At 61.7% G+C, this 22,331-nt stretch overlaps 1 protein-coding gene across 7 annotated transcripts in view; it reads right to left on the bottom strand.

Moving 5' to 3' along the window:
* Nucleotides 1-17,518, bottom strand: part of CTNND1 (catenin delta 1) — a 32,225-nt gene extending 14,707 nt beyond the window's left edge. For 3 of the 7 annotated variants that reach the window (XM_075755719.1, XM_075755720.1, XM_075755718.1), the window contains exons 1-3: nucleotides 17,241-17,518; nucleotides 1,986-2,104; nucleotides 854-1,173 (exon numbers count right to left, since the gene is read on the bottom strand). In XM_075755719.1, coding sequence (XP_075611834.1) covers nucleotides 854-1,048 — 195 coding nt within the window. In that variant the 5' untranslated portion in view covers nucleotides 1,049-1,173; nucleotides 1,986-2,104; nucleotides 17,241-17,518. The remainder of the gene's footprint in view (nucleotides 1-853; nucleotides 1,174-1,985; nucleotides 2,105-17,240) is intronic. The other 4 variants (XM_075755722.1, XM_075755723.1, XM_075755721.1 and 1 more) reach the window with 2 other exon arrangements.
* Between the last annotated feature and the right edge of the window lie 4,813 nt (nucleotides 17,519-22,331).

The raw sequence follows: 22,331 nt of genomic DNA, 5'->3' as shown, positions 1-22,331 counted from the left end.
ACACACTCCTGATGGAATGGCCGAGACCCTTCCCTGCTCCTCAGCATGGCCCTGGAGACCTTCCACATCTTCTCACATAGGAACCACAAGCAACATCCCAGAGGCCTCCCAGGACTGTCAGGGAACAGCGTGGATGCTCGGCGGCTGATTGTAGAGTGCCACCATTTGACTCTCTTGCACTCCCCCACCCTCCCCGACACACACATCTCTCCTAGCACCACCACCTTCCACAGCTGGAAAGTCATCTGCCTCCTGCACAACACCACACACCAGCCCTCTGAGCACCCCTGCCCAAAACAGAGCCTGGGAAAATGAGAACAGGAGAGAGACCTCAAGCCAAGGCAGATGAAACAACATTTCCAGCCCTGTAGAGAAAAGGGATCTCTCCCAGCCCTGGTTTGGCTGTTTGGGGGATAGGTTGAGACTCCTGGGACTTGCCCATCATCACGAGAGGAAGACACACACGCACACAGCGCTATACACCAACCCTTGCATTTCAGCCACCTTCCAAGAAGCTGAGTGGGATGGGGAGCAAAGACGCCCAAGTACTGAATAGAGACAGCCTCCAACCTTGACAAAACCAAACCAGAGCTGACCTGGTAGCAAGACCCTCCAGACTGGCTGCTCCTCCCCAGAAGGCCCTTAGGTTTGCACATCCCCAGACCACCTTCAGCCCCAGCGCACACACAGCACCATCAGCGTTACAAGACCAGCCTAGCCCTCCTCCACCTCACGTACCCAAGGAGGGCCAAAGGAAGGGAGCCAGGCCGGCGCTGCCCCCACCGAGGCAGGACTGACATGGACGGGGGCTCCGGGAGCCTCCGCACCCACCTCTGCCGAGGGGGGTTTTTACCTGGTGCCGCCGGGTGAGAGTGCCATTGGCCAAGCCCGGGCCAGCGTCCTGTGGGGAGACCCGGACTCGTTCCAGTTGGGCTGAGACATGGCGCCGCTCCTCCTCAAGCGCCCGGGTCAGCTTCTCGAACTGTGCCTCCTGCTCCTTGACAGAGGCAAGGATGCTGGCGGTCGACTCCACTTCCGAGTCGTCCATGGGTGATAGGTGCCCAGGATGGGCAGGGCAGGGGTGGAGGGCACAGGGAGGCACAAGCGGAGGCGGCTTGGTGTCAAGGTGAGGGGCAGAAAAGTGACCTAGAAGGGCAGGAGCCCCTCTCTTCACTGCACATGATTTGGGGGAGGAAAGGAGGAGAGAAGAGCGGTCAGAAGAGACTGATTTCATTAAGACAGATACTCAGAACAAGAAAAAAAAATTATCTTATGGCATTAACACCCATCCCCACCCACCACCAGAGAGCTGGCAAGAGGGTCTCAGGGCAGCACAGCCCCAGGTGCGATTCAGACACTCCCTGCCCCAGCATTTAAGCTTTGGGAAGTGGCACTCTGGGGACAGAAGGTCCTCTCCATCACACCAAACAGCTGGGGCTGAGCCAGGTTCAGAAGGGCTGCTGTGTGCTGAGGAGGTTCCCCCTTCCCACAAGGGCCCTCCTCAGGCTGCAGGAAAGTGTCCCCTGAAAGGAAAAGCTGCCCGCAGTCGGTGGCAGGAGGGGAGGGCATGTCCCCGCTGCAGAACAGAGGACACTCTCCCGCAGAATGAGAAGTCACCCACATCCCATTATTTCCTCCAGGGAAGGGCTGAGTCACTTATCTGTTCCCTCCTCCCTGGTGTGATAAGAGGTGGGGAGGCAGCCCCAGCTCCACAGCTCCTTCCTGCCCAGGAAAGGGGATGAAGTGGGACAGGCTCCCCCTAAAGGGGACCCCATGAGCCCCTTTGCTGCCAAAACCTCACTACCCTCCAGGTTCTCATCAGGGCTCTCAAGGCTACAGCCACCCCAGGAGGTCCTCAGCCCACAAATCTAGGGACAAGCATTGGCTTGGACCCCTCCAACATCCCCTCTCAAAAGAGAACAGTGAACAAGCACACCACAATCAACATATTTTGATAGAGAAAGGCAATACTCTTCCATACAGACCTGTTGGAGGAGGAAGTTCGGGTTTGATTGGCAAAGGCACGGGACAGCCAGGTCTAGACGCAGAGAGTCATGGGAGAAATAGCCCAGCCACCACAGTGAGGAAGCAGGAGGGAAGAGAGCTGCAGGGACAGCAGGAGAGGAGGTCAAAAATCACACCAGTGAACTCAAAACAGAAGGTAGGGCAGGCAGCAGACCAGGGAAACGGGCTCCTCTCTCCCACCCCCTCTTCTCTGAGGGATGAAGCCACATCTGGAGAGGGCCAGTGGGGTGGCAAACACGGTGCTGTTCCCACAGCAGCCCCCCAGCTCCCCGGAGAGCCCAGCATCTCTGACTGTTCCCCACCAACGGGGGAATGGCACAGCAGAGAGGAGCAGCAAAGGCTCAGCCCTCCGCCCCCCGCGCAGCCCAGCCGAGTCCCGGCAAGCCCGCCAGAGGTTTTCCCAAACCCGTGCAGTCATGGCAGGCGTGTGGGGACTCGTTTGAGCCAGGCGCCGGCACAGAAACTGCTTTCCCACGGTCTCCAGCATTGCCTCTGCCCGCTCCCCCAGTGCCGCCGCCACCCTGGCAGAGCTGTAACGGCAGCCTGGGACAAAGGATGAGCAGTACCGTCCCCCCGCAGAGCCCGGCCCCACCTGCCTCCCACAGCCCCACAACTCCCTGGAAGCCCTGCCCCTCCAGTCCCAGCCTGCAGCAAATGCTGGTTCAGATGAGCTCAGAACAGGGCTTTTTAGTTTTTTTTAATTAATTTCTCACATTATCTCAAGTGTATCCAGATCGAACCCTCACCGAAAGGCCCCCCCCCACTGCCAGTGAGTCCACTCCTCCTTGTGGCTCTGCCCCCCCCCAAAGCTTGCCTTGGACACAGGCAGCCGTGGCACTTATCAGACACCATGGCACCACCACGACTGAGCCCAGCAAAGCAGGGTGGATTTTTTCCAAGTGCTTTGGAGGCTGCCTGCAGCACATTTGAACATCTGGTCACCGCCACCCTGTAATCTGCCTTCATCAATAAAAATTCAGTTCTACTTGCGCTCACGTGGTGCCTAGCAAGAGACGAAGCCGTGGCACGCACACACGCGTGCTCCATGGCACTCCAGCTCCCAGCACCCTGCCCCAGATCAACGTGGGCTGGCATGCTCGCCGGCCAGTCCTCACCCCAGGAGGAATGCGTCCCACCACTCTTGGCTCAGGAGCCCAAGCAGGCTTTTGGAGGCTCCCAGGCATGACTCCTGGCTCATGCATGCAGCTTTCCACTCCTCCCACCTTGCAAGAGGTATGCCCTAAGGCTTTTTTCAACAGATTGACTCCCCAAGCCTTCTATGGAAATGCAGGGATGGCTCTGACCCTTGCTGCTCCAAGGTCTCACCTGCCCCACAGATTCACATCAGAGATCCTCTGGAAGTGAGGCTTGGTGCCTCCCGGAACAGTGCTGACACATCCCAACTCTCACCCTTGAGTCAAACACTCCCCATCTTTGGTGGGCATCCACCCACTTCAAGCAGGGACACAGATCCTCCACCTTCTGGGACTCACTGAAGGTTACTGTCAGTCCACACGGACACAGAGCAGGTCTGCAGGGCCCAGTCCCACGGAGTCCTACTGCACGGAGGCTGCTGCAGCCAGCCAGGCGCTGGGGAAAGGCAGCCTGGACCACTGAGCCGGTCCTTCTCCTCTCCCCCAGGAAAGCGGGGAGCATCTCCCTGCCACATCCAAGACTTCTCCAGCAGGCATGGGGATGGTTCTACCATTCAGAAACCCAACACAACTGGAGCATCCAAAACCCCAGCCAGAAGCCCCATTGGCTTGTTGCGATTCATTTCCAGAGTGGTATTTCACCAAGCCCTTTTAAAGACAGGAACACTCCCTTACAGAGAAGGGATCCTCCACAACATGACCTTGCCCAAGCAGCCATGCTGCTATGCACCAGCTCCCCAGCCTGCCCTCGACCATCTCTACGCAGAAGAGGCAGATTTTTTGGGGTGCATGAGGATGGAGCCAGCACGCTGGCTTCAAGGAGAGATTTAGCTGAGCCCCTGCTCTTGTGAACAGGCTCGCTTCCTCGCAAGCAGCCTTGGTACTGAGCAGCGAGCACAGACCAGGAGGGTTTGCCTCTGTGGGACGGCACAGAGGAGAGACAGCAACCCCAGCAGATTCCTTCGGCCAGCAATGCCTCCCCAGCCCCGGGTCCCCACCTCTGCACGGCCCCTGGGAACATGGCCCGGAGAATGTGGAAGCTAACAATGAAACTTGCAGGGCCATTAAGGGCCCCAGATAAGGGGCCAGAGCAGCTGTGAGGCTGTTTCCTTCCCGTCCTTTCCACAGGGAGCAAGCACAACAGCAGGGGGGAAGGAACAGGACAGGTCCCTCGCCAGCCAGCTCTCCCTGTCCCCTTGCACTCACAAATGCCCTCCAGCCCAGGCAGGATGAGGTGCAGGGACACGCACAGGTCTACTCCCTCTTTGGGCCACCAGGTCAGAGCAGAAAGCCTCAGGGACAGGAGGCAGCTGAGGGCCTTTCAGTGGGCCTGTCACATCGGGGCAGCCCCCAGAGGAGGGACAGGGCTAGATGGAGCCCATGGCTCTGCAGACCATCAACACTGACTGGCTGATGCTCAAGAGCGGCCACCTGAGGGTCCCTCCAAAGGATCAGGCCACGTTAAGCAGCGGGGTAGTGACTCTGAGTGTCTGGAGCCTGCCCTGCATGCATGGTTGTCACTCCTGCCCTGAACAGCAGGCACGGCTCCATCACCGGCAAGAGGTGCTAGCAGAACAGGGTACCCGCTGCCCAAGCAGCTTCTCGCAGCTCTCCTCCTGGGGGCTCCACCATCAGGACATGCCACCTCCCTCTGCTCTTGCTCCAGCCATCTCGTAGTCTTCATCGATCCAGGACTAAAAGACATAATTACCATGAGGCAGTGCCAGGGCCAGAGAGGTTAGCAAGCACTGTCCCCAGCTCTCCCCACAGACACACGCCAGCGCCATCCCAGGCTGGAGCACAGCCATTCCCTTACAGCTGGCTAACACACAAACCCCAAACAGCCACTCAGCCTTATGCCCTCCCAGCTGTGGAGAATCTGCCCCAAATCCCTGCTGTGGCGGCTTGCACACCAGCATTTCAGGGACAGGGGCTTCCCTGGGCCCAGCACAGCCCCTCACCGCCTCCCGGTGCCAGCTCAGGGCACTGGTCATCTTCAAAGCAAGGCAGGGAGGAGAAGGAAGAGCAGAGCCTCGGCTACGCAGCCTGATCATGCCAGCCAGCGAGCTGCTTGTGACAGCTCAAAGCCAAGTACGCTGGATTCCACAAGGGTGAAATTCCAGGGATCGCTTTGCGCCCATTCCCCCCTCCTCTTCCCCAGCCTCTGAAGATACAACTACAGAGCATTCTTCCAAAGCCAGACCCTGACCATCTTTGAGGACGGCTGCATGAAAGCCTTTTCATCATGAGAAGCACTCGCTGACACACCCGTTACTTAAAAACCCCAGCAAGCCAAAAATATTTCAGCTGGCTCGGTTCAGGGCAAAACAAAAAGCCTAAAGACAAAACACACCCAGAGCAGCTTCTGCCCCAGGGCAGCAGCAGCACCCGAGCACTTCCCCTGTGGCTATCAGCAAAAGGGGACCACCAGGGACCAATGCCGCTACCCAGAAAGCTTTACATCCAAATCCCTCTGACCTTATCTCATCTCCCAGATTCCAGGTGCCAGCACAACCGTGTGCTGTGCCCAGAGGTCCTGAAGCCAGAGCAGGTCCACCAGCGAGATGTCCAATGCACAATACCTTCGGAGAAGAGCTCCCTCGCTGGCAAGGAGGCAGCCACAAGCCAATCTGCATGCAGAGAGCCTCCCTCCGCAGGTACCCACCGTAATCTGCCTGGCTGGACTAACGGTTTGGTAGCAGCCAGGAAGACACCCTAACCCCCAACCAAGCCCTCCAGAGCCCTTCCACTGGGAGCAGCTTTGACAGGGCACGTTTTTCCAAAAGACCCTGCCCCTGCTTCTCAGGAGGACTGCCTTCCCCTAGAACAAATCCTTTGCCTGGACAAATAATTCCCAGGGCCAAACCACAGCCATACCTACCTAGAGTTCACCTGCACCCTCCTCTGCCAGGAGATGGAGTTCGAGCCTTGAATGGTCCCCATCAGGAGTGCTTCCCCATCAGCCATGGAAAGATTAATCCCAGGGCCCAGACCAAGCTGGCAGGTGGGGAATTGTACACCACAGGCCAGGGAGAACGGACAAGATCCAGCAGATAAGACACAGGCAGCAGGCTTGACAGGCAACACCTGCTGCAGCGCAGGGGATCTCCAGCACGCAACCCTCTGCTTGGGTCTTTTCAAGGGCCTGCTCCAGTCCTGAGCCCCCAGAGAGCTACTGCCCAATGGTCCTGGGATCCCTGGAGCTAAGGCTGCTCCCTCAGCACGGACGATTTGGGGCCAAGTTCAACCCAAGCACCTACAAAGTCAGAAACCACCTCTGGCACATCAGCCGTGCCCCAGCTCCCTGCTAAGGGACACAGCGGGTGCTCACTCCCAACAGCCCTCTGCCACCGGGGAGGGGGGGACAGAGTCGCATCGGCTCTGACTGCCGAGTCCTGGCCACTCCCGCACCTCCACTCCTTGCTTGTGTCCCCCAGGCAGGCACCTGTTAAGCAAGTGGCAAGGTTTGTCGCTGTGGCCGGACAACCCTCGCAGCCCCCCCCCGCTGCTGTGAGGCACGAGCAAAGCAGCCCTTCTCCTTCAGCTCATCACCACCAGCCGTGGCCAGAGCCAGGAGGGACCTAGCCCTGCACCGGGGCTGGCTGAGCCCCACGGGGACACCAGGAGCCCCGGGCTCCCAGGCCAGACCAGACCCACCCGCCAGGCTGACAAGGAGGGATGCACTGCCTGAGGAACTTGCTCCTGCTCCAGCACAGTCCCCAGCACCGACTAGGCAAGAAAAATGGCAACATCGCTCACATAATACACCTTGCCCTATCAATTCGAGGGACTCTGAGGAAAGCCATCTGGCTGCCTGCCCTTCAAAAGCAAACATCGACAGCTCTCAGCACCAGATCCCCCATCCTCGAGAGAGAGGAAGTAACAAATTCTCCTGGTTCCAGTTGCCTATCGTGATGCACTTACAAACAGAAACCCCATCAATAATTCAAGCCTGCAATCGTCCGAACGCCTGCAGTGCATTACACTTGCTTGCTCTGCATGGGTTCACAGCCTTGCTAATTCACCACAGGTTTCCGGTCAGTCTCAATTAGCTAAAAAATAAATGAGCCAACATCTTTGGCATCTTTCCACCCCTCTGAGTGCAGGGTCCAGGCACACATCAGTCCTTAGACCTCAGCCTGCCTGAGATGGCAAGTACTAGAGCTAGCCAAGGCGCAGCAAGCTCATAGGGTACTGGGCAGAGAGCCCACAGGCCCAAGCTCATCCCTATCTCGTCTGCTTCTGCGTTCAGTTCAGGAGAGCACAACAGCCCTCAGGCTGCAGGGGGAACAGGACAGTTGACAGTGGGCAGTAGCTCCCACATCCCTGCGCGGGCAACAGAGTTTTGGCCGTGGCTGTTTCTCTCCCGCCACCCCAGAGGCAGGAGCATGCCCACACCCCACGCTGCCAGCTCCCACCGCAGACCAGCACACCAGGGAGGGACCCGCCTGCCTGGGCGGATGCATCCTCCATTGCAGGTTGTGCAAGCCACCTTGCTTACGCTCCCCAGCCTGCTCTGCCCAAGCTCCACCAGACCCACTCTAGGGGAGAGGCTCTCCCATCTCCTGCCAAAGGCTTCAGCTATCTTCTCAGCCCCCGGCCCTGCCGGGAAGGGCTCTCCCCACAGGCGGGTTACAGAGCGCGGGCACAACGGACTTCGGACAGGCTGGCGGGCAGCCAGCCGGCCCTCCCCGGGCAGAAAAGGGCTGCTCCCGCAGGCAGGTCAGGCACCGCCTCGGGCCCTACCCCACCTTTCTCGAGGGGGGGAGCCGTGCCCAAGGCGCTGGGCTCCGGCAAGGAGCGGCTGCCTGGGGCGGCAGCGGGAAGGGAGCCGCTCGCCTCCGCCCATCGCACCCAACTGGTTGGACCGGCAGCGGGATCGCCACCTGCTCCACCTTGCCTGCCGCCCCCAGCGCCAGGGACGAAGGCCACGTAGCTCCGTTGGGAAAGCCTCCCTCCAGAGAGGGGAGTTACCTGTGGAGATGCAAGCAGGGACACAGCACCGCACCTTATAAGGGAGCGGGCCAGCAGCCAGCGGAGGACGATAAGGAGGAGAGATAAGGGGCAGGGTGGGGCCATGCTGCTGCTGGAGGGAAGGAAGCAGGCTGTGTGGTTCCCCCCACCCCAGCATGGGCAGGGGGCCCGAGAATGCATGATACCAATCAATCAGGTCTGAAGGATGGGTCTGGACACAGCTCAGGGGCGCAAACCACGGTGGGCGATCCCCTGGGGGAGGGATCTGTCCCCAGCCCAGCTGAGGTCACCAGATCGGGGCCGTTCACTGCCCCAGCGGGACGAAGGAGGGACAGCCGAGCAGGGCCAGCACAAGGAAGGAGCAGCATGGGGTCGGCCGCAGAGAGCAGGGCTTGTTCTGCTGGAATGCCAGCAATCCGGCTGCGGGGCAGCTGTCGTCCCAGGCACACGAGGGGGGCCACTCACCCTTCTCCCAAGCACGGCCGGGACCCGGCACAGGAGGAGCTCCTTCCCTCCCGGCTCGGCCAGCGCGAGGCCTCCAGGCAGGCTGGGAGAGCTGCTGACCCTCTGCACCAGCCAGGGAAGCACTGGCTGCTCCAGCGGCCGTAGGGAACGGCCAGCGCTGGTCGAAGGGAGACCAAGCTTCCAAGGACAAGCATTCCTCCCAGCAGGAGGGCAGCCAAGCCACCAGGCTCCAGGCGGACACCATCCACCCGCAGTCCCCAAGTGGGACAGGCAGGGGCCAGAGCCTTCCTGCCAGCAACATCTCACTGCATCCAGCCGCCCCAGGACACCCAAACAGCCCCACTCCTGCTGGGTGACCTTGCATGGGTCCCCCCCACCCCAGCAAGGCAGGGGTCCCTGCCACCCCTCCGCACCAAGCCAGCGCCAGCCCCACGGTTCGCACCCCAGCCCCTGGGCCCAGGAGATTCACATGTTGGGAGCCCTTCAGCAGCACAAAGGCGGCTCTCTCTTCTCTGTGGGAATTTGCAGCTGAGCGCTCGGCAGGGACAAAGGGATTTCACAGACACATCCCCAGTCGGCCGGCCTCCCTCCCCCCGGCGTTCCCGCTTCCTGTCACAGTAGCACCAGACCTCAGGGGCGCAGCAGCAAACAAACACCCAGCGCCGGATTCTGGGAACCGGGCCAGAGCATTCCCGGGGCAGGCCGAGCTCCGGCGGCCAGCAGGCTCCTGGGCCCCGTGAGGGGGAAGGGAGCAGCCCCCCAGCTCCACTACCCCAGCCCAAGCAGCAGCAGGTGAGCCGGCAAGATTGCAGGGCAGCTCCCAGGCTCCTTGCTGTGCCCAGGGAAGGGCAGACACCTTGATGAGGGACATGAGATGCCCCCATGGCCGCAGGGCTTGGCCGGACCCCTGGCGTTGTGCTGAAGGTCAGCGCTGACCCCAGGCTCCAGTCATACCAGCGTACCTGCCCTTCACCCTGTCTCTCCCCCCACCCGCTGCCAGGCTGAACTTTCCCATTCAGCTGCCTCTCTCCCGCAGTGAAAACAAACACCAGCCCAGCTCTGCAGAGATAAGGGCTGTGCTAGCAGAGCCCAGGGAGCAAAGTCCCCTCAATTAAATCTGAAGCTGCAGCGCCACGGGAGCTGCCTCCCCCGAGCCCAAGTGGAGGGATGAGGGCAAGGCAGATGGGGCGAAGCCGCTCTGGCACCCCATCCCAGGGGCAGATTTAGCTCCTCAAGGGTTCACATCTGCTGCCAGCTGCCCCCAAGCAGAGAAGCAGCAGCCCAGTGGCCAGCATTCCCAGCAGGATTAAGGCAAGCCTCCCTCCATCGGGCCATGGGTGCAGGCATCAGCTGCTAGCTGCTGCCCCGAACGGCCCCTGGGATGCAGAGTGGGAAGACAACTGCCAGGCTGGCAGCCAGCACAGAGCCCTCGCTGCAGACCCGCATCCATCAAGGGAAGCCACTTGAGATCATTTCCTCTCCTGACACCTGCAGCCAGGCTGGGCCCCAGGGCCTGGCCCTGACTCTGCTCCAACCAGTGCACAAAGGCACAGGGGACTGGAAGCACAGGGAATGACAGCACCAGCAGCACGAGAACCACGCCACTGGGCTCATCCAGAGAGCACCCAGCCCAGGAGGCCAGCCTGCGTTATCCACCTTCCCCGCAAGGAGCATTCAAGTCACCAAGGAACCATGACCAGGAATACGGAGAAGGGTGGGAGTCCAGGGCCACCACCCATCCCAGCAATCCCACGCAGGGTCTCCCTGCCCACACCCCTCCGGGGGAAGAGCAGGGCACCCTTCCTCTGCCAGACAAAGCACACACCTCTCCCCTCCCCAGGCCGAGCAAACAGGCAGACAGCGAAGTCATGTTTGGCGCAGGAGTGGCAAGGAGGGAACTGCTGAGATTAAGCCAAGCTGCCCTTGTAGAGGCAGCTGCCCAGGAGAAGCGGGACCCCCCTGCCCCAGCCAGCCCAGACTCCCCAAGCAGGCAGGGCGGACAGCAGGCTGAGTCACAGCACGAATCACCCAGGGGCCGGGCTGAAAACCCCAGCTCCATTTGGCATGACCTCATCAGGTACCCTGCTCTCTAATTGCATGTGTGCGTCTGCGCTCAGAGATGACTTCGAGGGCCCTGCCAAGAGGAGTAATGAATGGGTGAAGGAAAGCCACTGGAGAAACATCAGGCAAGCGCCAGGGACTGAATCATGGCAGGGGGTGGGGAAGGGGGCTGCTGCCCTGCCGACGGGCTGCGGCAGGGTAACGGCAAGTCCCCCACGGTGCTTCAGCTCCCCTTAGTACTCAAGGTGAGGCAAGGTGCTCGCACGGGCTGGCATGAGCCAGCGCTCACACACAGCAAGGGACAAACAAGACAGCCAGGCCATGCTCAGAGGGACAGTGGGACTTCATCCTAACCCAGCACCCCTGCCCAAACTGTGGTGCCACATTGGGCTACTGCTCCCACAACCCACTTGCTGAGAAGCGGCTTCCCAGGCTCCTGTGCAAGCCAAAGGGAAGGAAACCTGCGTTTCCTGGTCAGACGGGAGATGACATCGTGACTTCCCTTTCCCGTAAGCTTCTAAACACGACGTCCTGCCAAGGGCCGCTCCCCACCGCACCCGGCCCACATGCAGACACCCTGGAACCAGGCTGGGAACGCCAGGCACCAGCACCACCACCACCAGCCTCGGCCATCTGCACCAGCCAGGAGGTTGGCATGGTCCACCCAGGAGACCAGACACCCGTCCTGCCTCTGGGGAACACATACGAGGCCTCCTTGTCTATGGTGGTATCACATTCCTGTCCAGGGCTAGGAGTATCCTATAAGCAGAGGGTGGAAGATGGTGTTTTCCAACCCCACAAGGACATGGCCATGCCCACCGTGCCCTAAAGATGGTCTTGTTATCTGCAGAGCTGAGGAGGCACTAACACCGTAACTCCAGCACAACACCTGCTCGCTAAGACCACGAGCAAGCGTGCACTGCCACTCTCCAGCCTCCCCTTAAACGCCTTGTCTGCTTGTTTGCATAACTCTGCCGGCCAACGGGCACACACAGGGCCGCCCGACACTTTGTGGTGTTCCCAAGGCTCCCGAAGGCAGGACAGGGACATCCCTGGGAAGCCAAGCCACAAAATCCCCTCACAGCATAAGACAGCTGCCATAGCTTCACTCCCCAGGCCCACTGACCTGCCCTGCCCAGGGCGGCTCCTCTTGCTACCGAAGGAAGGAGAATGGAGAAGGGAAGTGGTTTTCCACCCAAGCCAGCTGCTGGAGACAGACACTGGGCAGAGATCAAGGGAGAGCAGGTTTCCCTGTTTGCCACACCAGTGTGCTCTGGAGGGGAGCTGCAGGGCCCTGGGAGCTCTCTCCTGTAGGTAAAAGGAGAGGAAAAAACGCGAAGCAGAGAGGAAGGAGGGCTACAAAGCCAGCCGGGAGCAGGCAGCCTCCCCACATCAGGGAGGATTTCTCCCAGAAGCACCCCCAGGCTGTCCCCCTCCTCTCCCATCAGACCCTGGTTAGCACGAGGCAGGATGACATCTCTCCCCCCTGAGCGAGTCAGCCTGCCCGCAGCCAGAGCCAGGCATGGCAAGCAGTGCTGCATGCAGCAACATGCTCGCAAGAATGTGTTACTCCACTGGGCAAGGGGCCTGCCAGCAGCATGCAAACACGACCGGTGACCCACCCTTCCAGGTCTGAAAAACTTGTCTTTGCAGTTTGACACACTCCCTCCCACCCATCGCAGCTACCCACGCGCCCAAGCTGCTCAGCACCACCATCTCCCCTTTGCTACTAGGCCAGGAGAGGAGCTGGGAGCATCAGTGGTGAAGCAGTCGAGAGATCTGGGAGCTCTTTTCTGAAGAGACCAGCCCGAGTGCCACGTGAGATGGGCGCAAGAGGAAAACGCATCAGCTCAGGACAGTGAGACACGTTCCTCCTCCCAGCCAGGGTGGGAATCGGTTCTCCATATTCATCTGCTCTGAGGTTATCCAACTCCCACACTGGGCTACCTCACCCCCAGGAGAGAGCCCACCCCCCTCACCCCAGGTAATCGCTCTCCTACCCAGGAGGTGCTTCTGCAGTTGCAAAAGCCTCGTGAGATGAGAGGGGAAAGAACCGCTCCTGCTGCCTGCTCCCTGCCACATCCCGGCTGCTTTCCACCCCCCAGACAGCACGGGCAGCCCTCCTCCGTGCTGCCAGCTCTCAAGGAAGCAGCAGAGGCAGGTAAGGCTCACGCTGCTTCCAGGCTCCTCGCGCCCACGAGGGGCCAGCAGCAGGACGACGTTGAACTTTGAGCAGCATTCGCTATAATTGGGGCCAACGCCCAGAGGAATAGGAGCCGACGGGGCTGGGATGGAGGCACGATAACAGCTCCTGCCCTCGCACGCAGGACTAGCACGCTGCTGCCAGCGAAGCCAGCCCACCCGGGGCCGGTCTGGAAAGGGATGCCCTTACACCAACCCTGGAGCTGCAGATGCTTGAGAAGTGCTTCCAGGACTGCACCACCACCCCGGCCAGGCTATAGGAGAGCAGTTCCCAGGGCTCAGCCCCCTACCTGACTTGCCCAGACCCTTCCCTGCACATGCTGGAGAGCCAGTCTGGAGAGCCAGTCGCTCCTGGCCTGGACAGGCACCCCACCAAGATGTTCTGTAAGCACTGCGGCCAGCCAGGATGCCTGTACACCTACCGACATCCCAGCAGCACCCCTACAGGCTCAGAGCCACCCCTACCTTCTGCCACACCAAGAGGTCAGGGCTGTGGTTTCACAAAAGAAATTCAGCTCCCCCATCAGCACAAACATCTGGGCAATGAACTGTTAAAATTAAACTTATGGGGGAAGTGCTCAGCCTGGATCAGGTCCCCAGGCCCATACTTGGCACAAGCGTTTTTGCAGCAGGCAAGAGCTCTACAGTGCAAAGTCACCACGGGCCTGCAGCACAAGGTTAGGGACACAGGGACAAGCTCCGGGGCATCCACCGCTCCACCATCACTACCCCCTTGCAGGGAAGCTCGTCTCCCTGAAGGCAGAGGAAGCTGGCGTGGAGGCTGCCTGCAGGGCAGCCAAGACTGTTCATTCTCACCTCGGTCCAAGGTCTGCACACGCCAGGCGTCCCACTGCCAACCTCCAACCTACAGCTGCTCTAGGCTGGAAAAAGCAGACGAAAGCAGAGGTGACAGGCACCCTGGTTAAGGGTTCATCCATCCTGGCACCACGCCTGGCAGCTTGTGCTCCTTAGTCACCGGTTTGCCCCCACACCCAGCAGCCACCTCATCTCACCCCTCCACGACGTGCAGTTTTCATATGGGCCACAACAAGGAAGCAGTGTCCCTCGTGGGGAAAACTCTCACTTCCTCCATGGGGAAACAGGGACAGGGAGCAGTACTGCAGGATCACGTGGCACCCACTGCCACCTCGAAGTCCACAACAGGCTTGAGGTCACACGGGAACATGACGGAGCAAATTAATCCACAGATCAGCCCCTGTGTGCAGCAGTCACTGGACAGGGCAAGCACAGGGAGAGGCACGCCTGTGCTGAACCAGCGGCAGCAGCAGGCAATGCAACACCAGCAGCCTTCCTGGGTGGGACGGAAGGCAGATTAGCAACAAGTAAAGACAGACAGGAGCCGGATGGACTCACTGGCCTGCTGCTGGGAGTTTCCAGTACAAGAACCGGCTCCAAGAAACACTTTCTCCCCCAAACAGCCTCCTCAGATGGCAAGAAGCAAGGATAAGGTTGTGGCCACCTTCGGGAACTCAAGGACTTCGGTCGAGAGCCATAAATCCAGCCCCTTTCCAACAGCCGAGATGCATTCCTGCACTCTGTGCCAGAGGACAACCTCCTCCGCTGGCCAAGCTCTGCGTCACACATGGAGGAGCCACCTGAATCACCCGACAGGTTTGGGTTTTGTCACCGCATCCAGGCAACACCTGTTGCCTTTTATGGACCCAAACCAGCTCCACAGTTCTGCTTCTTGCTGTCAGCAAGGCAGGGACAGAGGAAAACCACCACACTGCAGAAACCTGGGGTTTTAGAGCCAGGAAAGCAGCTCTGTGCTTCCCTGGAGACAGTACCACCGCAGTCCTGGGAAAAGGCTCTGTCCTTGCCAGCAGTAAATGAGAGAGTTACGAGGGGTTATTGGGAAAAGAAGCCAAGAGATTTAACCAGCACTCTCCCTAAGGTCACAGACACTGGTAAGCTATTTTGAGAAGCCAACAGCCTTCCAGGCATGGTCCAAGCTATGCTATTATTTTCTGGGTGTCCTAAAGCCACCCCCAGCACAGATACAATGGCCCAAGGTCTTATCTCCACGCCAGAGGCTGGAGGAGGGAAGAGATGAGAGGCAGTCCAGGGACAGAGGCGCCAGCTGCGCGGTCTGGGCTTCACCATTCATCCGACTCCCAGCACATCTTTGGGGAAGGGATGGCCTCAAGGGCTCCTCAACCACAAAGATCAGGGCCTGACCTCCGAGTCGGAAGGGAGGAGGCTCACCCCTCTGCGGCAGCCCAGGCAAGCCCAGCACGCTCCACTAAGCAAGCGCTTTCATCCTCCCACCCCTTCCAGGAAGGCTCCGTGCAAGATTCCAGCAAACTCTGCACATCGCGAAGGACAGTTGTTCGCATGCAACAGAGTCCTGGCCAAGTTCAGTCAAGTGGAAGAAGAACAGCTTTTTAAAAACTGCCATTTTTTTTTCTTTAAAGTGCACAAGTAAACACTGACAGGTAAGAGAGCCTGCCTTGAGAAAGTGCTGGGAGCAGGCAAGGTAACCATAGGGAAGACTAACAATTCCCCTGCTCGGGCTTTTCCCAGCACATGGCTTCCCACAGACCTGGGGGACACCGCCCCGCTCCTCCGGCAGGAGCCCCAGCAGGCTCTGCAGATCCATCACGCACAGAAACATAAGCTGTGGGCATCTGAGGAGTTTCCAAGGCTCAAGCCAGCCACTCACCCCACCTCACCAGGTCCAGGAGAGCTTCTCAGAAGAGAAGGAGCAAGGCACAGAGATGGAAGCTTCAAGCGCAAGCTGCAACCACTGACTATGGTATTCCCAGTGCACCTGGGTCCTGGAGGCGCTGAGCTTTCCCTGCTCCCTGCAAAGCTGAGGAGAAGCCTGTTGTCCGTTCCACAACAGGGACAGGGCAGCCGAGTTCAGAGCCATCCGCACAGTGCAGGGGGGACATCAGGTGGAACTGCAGGCAGCTGTAGTTAGATACCACCACGAGCTCCATGCGCCCAGACACTCCCCTCTGGCTCCTGAGCAGCTGGGTGCCACGGCCCCGGGACAGGGGCCTTCAGCCCCGCCATGGGTTCCCCGCCGGGGGAAGCGCAGCCCAGGCCTCCCAGATAACACCCTGTTACCGCCATCATCACCAGCTCCGTGGAAGAGCCTGGGCACCAAGCCCTTGCCAGAGAGGGAGGCACCTCCAGGAGGTCCACCCCGTCTAACAATCAGAGGAAGCTTTGTTGTCCAGGCTCCCTCACTCAAAGCCCAGGGGCATAACGGAGGTGCCCCGCTTTCCTTCTGCGAGGTGGGCGAGCTCGCCCGTGCCTCATAACAGCGAGCCACCCAAACTTTTGTGCATTTACCCCAAGCTAAGTCTCTTCTCCACGACACTGAGGAGGAACAGGAGCGCCCACGTTGCAGGAAAAGGCAACGCCGCAGAAGGTCATTGACTTCTCGCACAAAGGCGCGGGGCAGCGAGGGGAGGCAGCTGAGCCCTTGCTAAATGACAGTGCGGCCAACTGAGCCCAGACCCCCGGGGCTCGACCGCAGCTCCCCTGGAAGCGTTCCGGTGTCACTTGTTAGCTGCAGCTCCGCCGGACGGGTCTGTTGGGTTGGCTTTAAGCTCAGAGCTATTCCACCAAGGGGACGTGCCACGGGAGGAGGCGGCTGCCCGCTCCACCCGCACCTTGACGCTCCCCGGGCACACCGGCCCCTTCCCCGCCAGAACAAAGGCACAGGCAAATTAGATACCGGGGGATAAGCCCGTCCTCAGCCGGGCAGAGGCGAGCCCGGGCGGCCGGAACGGGGCTGCCCCAGCCCGCCCCACGGCTGCCGCCGGGAGGCTGAGCCGGAGCCCCGGGCCGTGCCCCGGCAGGGAGCCCGCAGAGGGGCCGAGCGCCGCCCCCCCCCGCCGCCCCGCACAAAGGGATCGAGGGGAGCGGGGGGGGGGGGGGGCCGCCGGTGCCGGCCGCGGGAAGCTGGCACACGGGCTGCCTTTGTTCCGGGCAGGGAGAGCGGCGGAGGCGGCGGCCCGGCACCGGGTGGGGAGCGGGGCGGCCGCCCGGCCCAGCCGCCTTTGTGTCGCTCCCCGCGGGCTCCCGGCGGGCCGGGCCCCGCCAGCGCCCCCGCCAGGGCCCGGGCATCGCCATCCCGGTCAGTCCCGCGGGGCGCGGTCCCGTCTGGCACCCGGCTCCCGAGCACCGACGGGCCTCCAGGGGCGCGGCACCAACCGGGCCCAGCAGGAGAGCACGGCCGGGCCCCGGCCCCACCGGGAAGGCCGCGGGGAGGGCGAAGGCCGGCCGGCCCGCCCCCCTCTCGCCGCGGGGGCGTGCGGAGCCCGGCAGGCGCCGGCCCCCCTCCCCCGGGCAGGCGGCGGCCGGGACGCCGAGAGCTGGACTTACCGTGGCCGGGCTCCTCGGTGGCTGGCGGGAGGAAAAGGGGGGAGAAGCGGTCCCCACCCCGCGGCGGCGGCGCTGCCGCCCGACCCGCTCCGCAGGGACCCGCCGCGGCGGCGAGGCGAGGCGCCCGGAAAGGGGCGGCAGCTACGGGCGGCGGCTCAGGTCCCCGCCGGGCTAAGCCGTGCCGGTGCGGCCGGGAGCGGAGCGATCCGGGAGGGTCGGGCCAGGCCTGGCCGCGCCGTGCGCCCCGCGCCGCTCCCGCACCTAAAATGGAAGTTGCTCCGGCGGGGCGGGGGGCGGAGCGGGGCGGGGCGGGGCTCCTCCCCCTGGCGTCAGCGCGCCCCGCGCCAATGGCGGGCGGAGCTCAGCGGCGCCCGGCCCGCCAATGGCGCGCGCCGCTGTAGCGGGGGGGCGGGAGGGGGCGGCCGCAGAGCGGGGCGGTGGCGGGGGGGGGGGGCTGGCCCCGTGGGGTCGGGCACGCGTGGGGGCTGTCCCGGTGGGGTCTGTCCCGGTGGGTCTGTCCCGATGGGGTCTGTCCTGGTGGGTCTGTCCCGGTGGGGTCTGTCCTGGTGGGGTCTGTCCCGGTGGGGTCTGTCCTGGTGGGATCTGTGCCGGTGGGTCTGTCCCGGTGGGGTCTGTCCCGGTGGGGTCTGTCCCGGTGGGTCTGTCCTGGTGGGGTCTGTCCCGGTGGGGTCTGTCCTGGTGGGATCTGTCCCGGTGGGGTCTGTCCCGGTGGGGTGTGTCCTGGTGGGGTGTGTCCCGGTGGGTCTGTCCCAGTGGGTCTGTCCCGGTGGGTCTGTCCTGGTGGGTCTGCCCCCGTGGATCTGTCCCTGTGGATCTGCCCCCGTGGGTCTGTCCCGGTGGGGGCTGTCCCGGTGGGGTCTGTCCCGGTGGGTCTGTCCTGGTGGGGTCGGGCACTCATGGGGTCTGCCCCAGTGGGATCTGTCCCGGTGGGTCTGTCCTGGTGGGGTCTGTCCCGGTGGGATCTGTCCCGGTGGGGTCTGTCCCGGTGGGTCTGTCCCGGTGGGGTCTGTCCCGGTGGGGTGTGTCCTGGTGGGGTGTGTCCCGGTGGGTCTGTCCCAGTGGGTCTGTCCCGGTGGGTCTGTCCTGGTGGGTCTGTCCCGGTGGGTCTGTCCTGGTGGGGTCTGTCCCGGTGGGGTCTGTCCCGGTGGGATCTGTCCCGGTGGGGTCTGTCCCGGTGGGGTCTGTCCTGGTGGGGTCTGTCCCGGTGGGTCTGTCCCGGTGGGTCTGTCCTGGTGGGATCTGTCCTGGTGGGGGCTGTCCCGGTGGGGGCTGTCCCGGTGGGGTCTGTCCTGGTGGGATCTGTCCCGGTGGGGGCTGTGCCGGTGGGTCTGTCCCGGTGGGTCTGTCCTGGTGGGATCTGTCCTGGTGGGATCTGTCCTGGTGGGGGCTGTCCCGGTGGGATCTGTGCCGGTGGGTCTGTCCCGGTGGGGTCGGGCACTCATGGGGTCTGTCCCGGTGGGATCTGTCCCGGTGGGTCTGTCCCGGTGGGATCTGTCCCCGTGGATCTGTCCCTGTGGATCTGCCCCCGTGGGTCTGCCCCCGTGGATCTGTCCCTGTGGATCTGCCCCCGTGGGTCTGTCCCGGTGGGGGCTGTCCCGGTGGGGTCTGTCCCGGTGGGTCTGTCCTGGTGGGGTCGGGCACTCATGGGGTCTGCCCCAGTGGGATCTGTCCCGGTGGGTCTGTCCCGGTGGGGGCTGTCCCGGTGGGGGCTGTCCCGGTGGGATCTGTCCCGGTGGGTCTGTCCCCGTGGGTCTGTCCTGGTGGGTCTGTCTTGGTGGGTCTGCCCCCGTGGATCTGTCCCTGTGGATCTGCCCCCGTGGGTCTGTCCCGGTGGGGTCTGTCCCAGGAGTGCATGTTGTTCCCCAGGCAGGGCCGTACCCTCAGCAGGATCCACCTCCAGGGAGAGGATCTGCCCAGCGACCTGCCCCGCAGGGGGTGAGCTGCTCCCGGGGTGCGGGGTCTGCTGCTGGGGATGGTGGGATGAGGGGTGCTCTGGGACAGCCCAGCCCCTCGCGGCCCCTCCGGCACCGAACCCCCTCCCCAGCCTGTCCCGCCGGAGCGGGGGGAGATGTGTGACCCTGTCCAGGGTGGAATTTGCCCGGAAGCGGGACTCTGTGGGGGGCCGGGCTGCAGACCCTCCCCGGGAGGTCACCCTCGCCCCTCTGGCCGTAGGGAGCCGGCGCCAGTTGGAGCCCTGCCAACGCTCGTCCTGGGGGAGCTCCACGAGCCCCCAAAGCCGGGGGCTCATCCCAGGTGGGTTCTGTCCATGTGCCCCCACCATGTCCCACAGGCTCCTTCGCCTGAGACCGCAGGTGGAGGGACATGGCCGGCGGGCAGGGACACACGCAATGCCGGTCAGTCTGGCGCGGGGGCACCTGAAGGCCCCGTTGAGGGGAGTGTGGCCGATTTTGGGAGGCCCCTCGCGTGACCAAGGCCACGTGGGCAGCCGAAGGACTGCAAACACAGGGGAGGGCTGGCGTGAGCTGCGCGAAAGCACAGACAAGTCGGGGGAGGCGTGCGGTGGGGAAGGCGCAGGGGCTCGGCGCAGCGCTGTGTTAATGGTGCCTTTCGCAGCGGACAGGGAAGGAAATGTCAACGCAACCCAGCCGAAGCAATCCTGCTCTGCCCGACTTCCATGGCACCGAATCGGACAGTGCTGCCGTCCCTGCTGGCACAGAGAAATAGCAGAAGAGGGGTCTACAGAGGCTCGGGGCAGGAAATTTAAATGAGAGGTTTAATAATTGCAACTAATCCAGTCAGAGAAATGTAACTCCGGAGTAGCACTCTGCAAGGGAGCAGCATCACATCCCACGGCCTGCCACTGCCGCTCCGTGCCTATGGGATCGGAGCCGAGCTGCCGCGAGCACTCCTGCGGCTGCACCTTGGTGCTGGAGGATCTCCCCTTCCCTAGGGAGGCGAGGAAGTGATGCAGAGCCTGCCCCTTCCCACATTCTGTGCCGCTTACCTGGGAGAAATCCAGATCCAGGTCCCCTGAAGGTGACAGTTTTCTGCCTTGTCTCTGGCCCTGGGCTGGTGGGATTCAGGCACTGGGGAGGATCCTGCCTGCTCCTGACTGCCAAGCTATTAGTAAGATAATGACAAGAGGAAAAGGGTTGAGGAAGCTTTTGGGTGGGGACAGGTGATTCTTGGAGTAAATATGCATTGCTCGGTGAGGCGAGGAGGAGGTGGGGGAGATGCGATAGCAGCCTGCGAATGTTTGAAGAAGGTAATCCCCCAGCCAGGGGATTGAAATGGGACTGAGTGTATGTGAAGGGCACATCTGGGGAAATCACTGGGGCGTGGGACCCCCAAACCTTCCCCAGTATTTGATTTGTAAGATGGATCATCCAACCTGCTGGCTGTAAAGAGCAGGGAGAGCTGGCCTCCGCCTCTCCCAGCGAGGAGGGAGGTTTCTCCATCCCACAGCGGGGAACCGAGACCTTCTCTCTGCACCCCTTTGTCCTCTTTGTCACCCAAAATGAGTGAGTCAGGGCCCTTCCTGGCCTTGTGCCTGGAGTGACATCTGCTCCCAGGTCACAAATAATCCTCGGCTGCCCTCCCTTCCTCTTCACCCACACAAGGAGGAAGGTGGGTGTGTCCTCCGAGTCTTGGGGACAAGGAAGGAGAAGAGGTGCTCTTGCTATTCATTCTGGGAAGAAGGGTCCTCGCCCGCCTGTCCCAGGGACTTCTGACACCTCCGAAGGGACAGCTGTCCCTCAGGGAAAAAGCATCGGGGACACCTTGCTCCTCCATCCCAGCACCGGTTGCCACCACACGTCCTTAAGGGGCCCTGCCCGGGTGGTTTGCACAACAGGCTGTCGGTAGGGCACACGCGAGAGCCCGGCGTGCTCGCACAAACCCTCTGCCCTTGGCAAAGCAGGGTTGAAACCAGCAGGAAACCTTGGGCTCTGGTGCGGGGGAATCACCAGATGGAGCCGTTCCACATCAGCTCACAAATTATTTCAGCCCACAAGGGGATTCCAAGCATGGCCTCCGGTGCCCCTCCTCACTCTCCCCTACCACTGCCCAGATTACCTGGTCCCCCCACCCCACCCTGAGGAAGGTGGGTGCCCAAGAGCAGGGTGCACAAGTCGCGCTAAGGCTTCACCTGCGCGTAAAAGCACGGGAGATGCAGGCAGCACGCCCCAACGCGTGGCGGAGGAGAGTGCGCGGCAGATGGCTGCCCCTGACACAGGCAACAGGTAAGTGGCCGCCGGTGCAGAAAGCCCGGGGCAGCCTTCTGCTGTGCCTGGTACGCGGCCGCATCGTTCCTATTTCAGTCAGCCCAGAAATTTAACAGCCTTTAAAGTCTTCAGTTTCTTCAAAGACTAAACGTACTGCTGCGAACACGCCTCTGCTGGCTCAGAGTTGGAGCTGGAGTCAGATCTCTTTGATGCCACGTGAGCGGCTCTTGTCCCGCGGGCTGCAGGATGGAGCTGGACAGGGTCTATCAGCGCGTTGTCAACTCAAACTCCGGATTCAGCCGTGCCCCAGCAGCTGCTAGAACACCCAGTAACGCATGCTTACTCTTGAAGGCAGGCTGAACCCCAATCCTCCGGCTTCGGCTCACCCAGCAGCAGATCTTGCTCTTTGAATGTAACTACTGTGGCGGAGGAGTCTGTCCCACTGGTTCCTGGGAAGAAGAGATGCTTTACTAGCATGAGAAAATTTGCCCTCTTTTACAGTAATTACATGTAATAACATCTTGCACATCCCCTTTCATCCCACAGTGCTGCCAATGCCTTATCCGGACAAGACACCCAGAAATTGCAGCTACCACCGGAACAGAACAAGACGACTTGTTTACAGGACAGATCAGTGCTCCTTGGCGGTGGAGGGCAGGAGGAAGGGGAGGCTACCGTCTCCCGGTCCAGCGCAGGCGGTGCAGAGAGATGGCCTGCATTGTTCTAAATCAGGATAACAAGGCACTTCCGCAGCCCCTTTCCTATGGGAATCCCGACAGGTTGTTGTCTTCCCCCTGCATGAGGGGAAGTGTGGCACCAGGAGGGAGAAACGACTCATCTGTCGGACGCCAGCGTTAAAGGGGAGGAGGAAGGCTGGGGCTGCTGG

Source organism: Balearica regulorum, chromosome 5 (assembly GCF_011004875.1).
Source record: "Balearica regulorum gibbericeps isolate bBalReg1 chromosome 5, bBalReg1.pri, whole genome shotgun sequence".
Taxonomy (NCBI): Eukaryota; Metazoa; Chordata; class Aves; order Gruiformes; family Gruidae; genus Balearica; species Balearica regulorum.
Note: the sequence above shows the minus strand (reverse complement) of the source record. Positions and strands in the feature narration are given on the sequence as shown.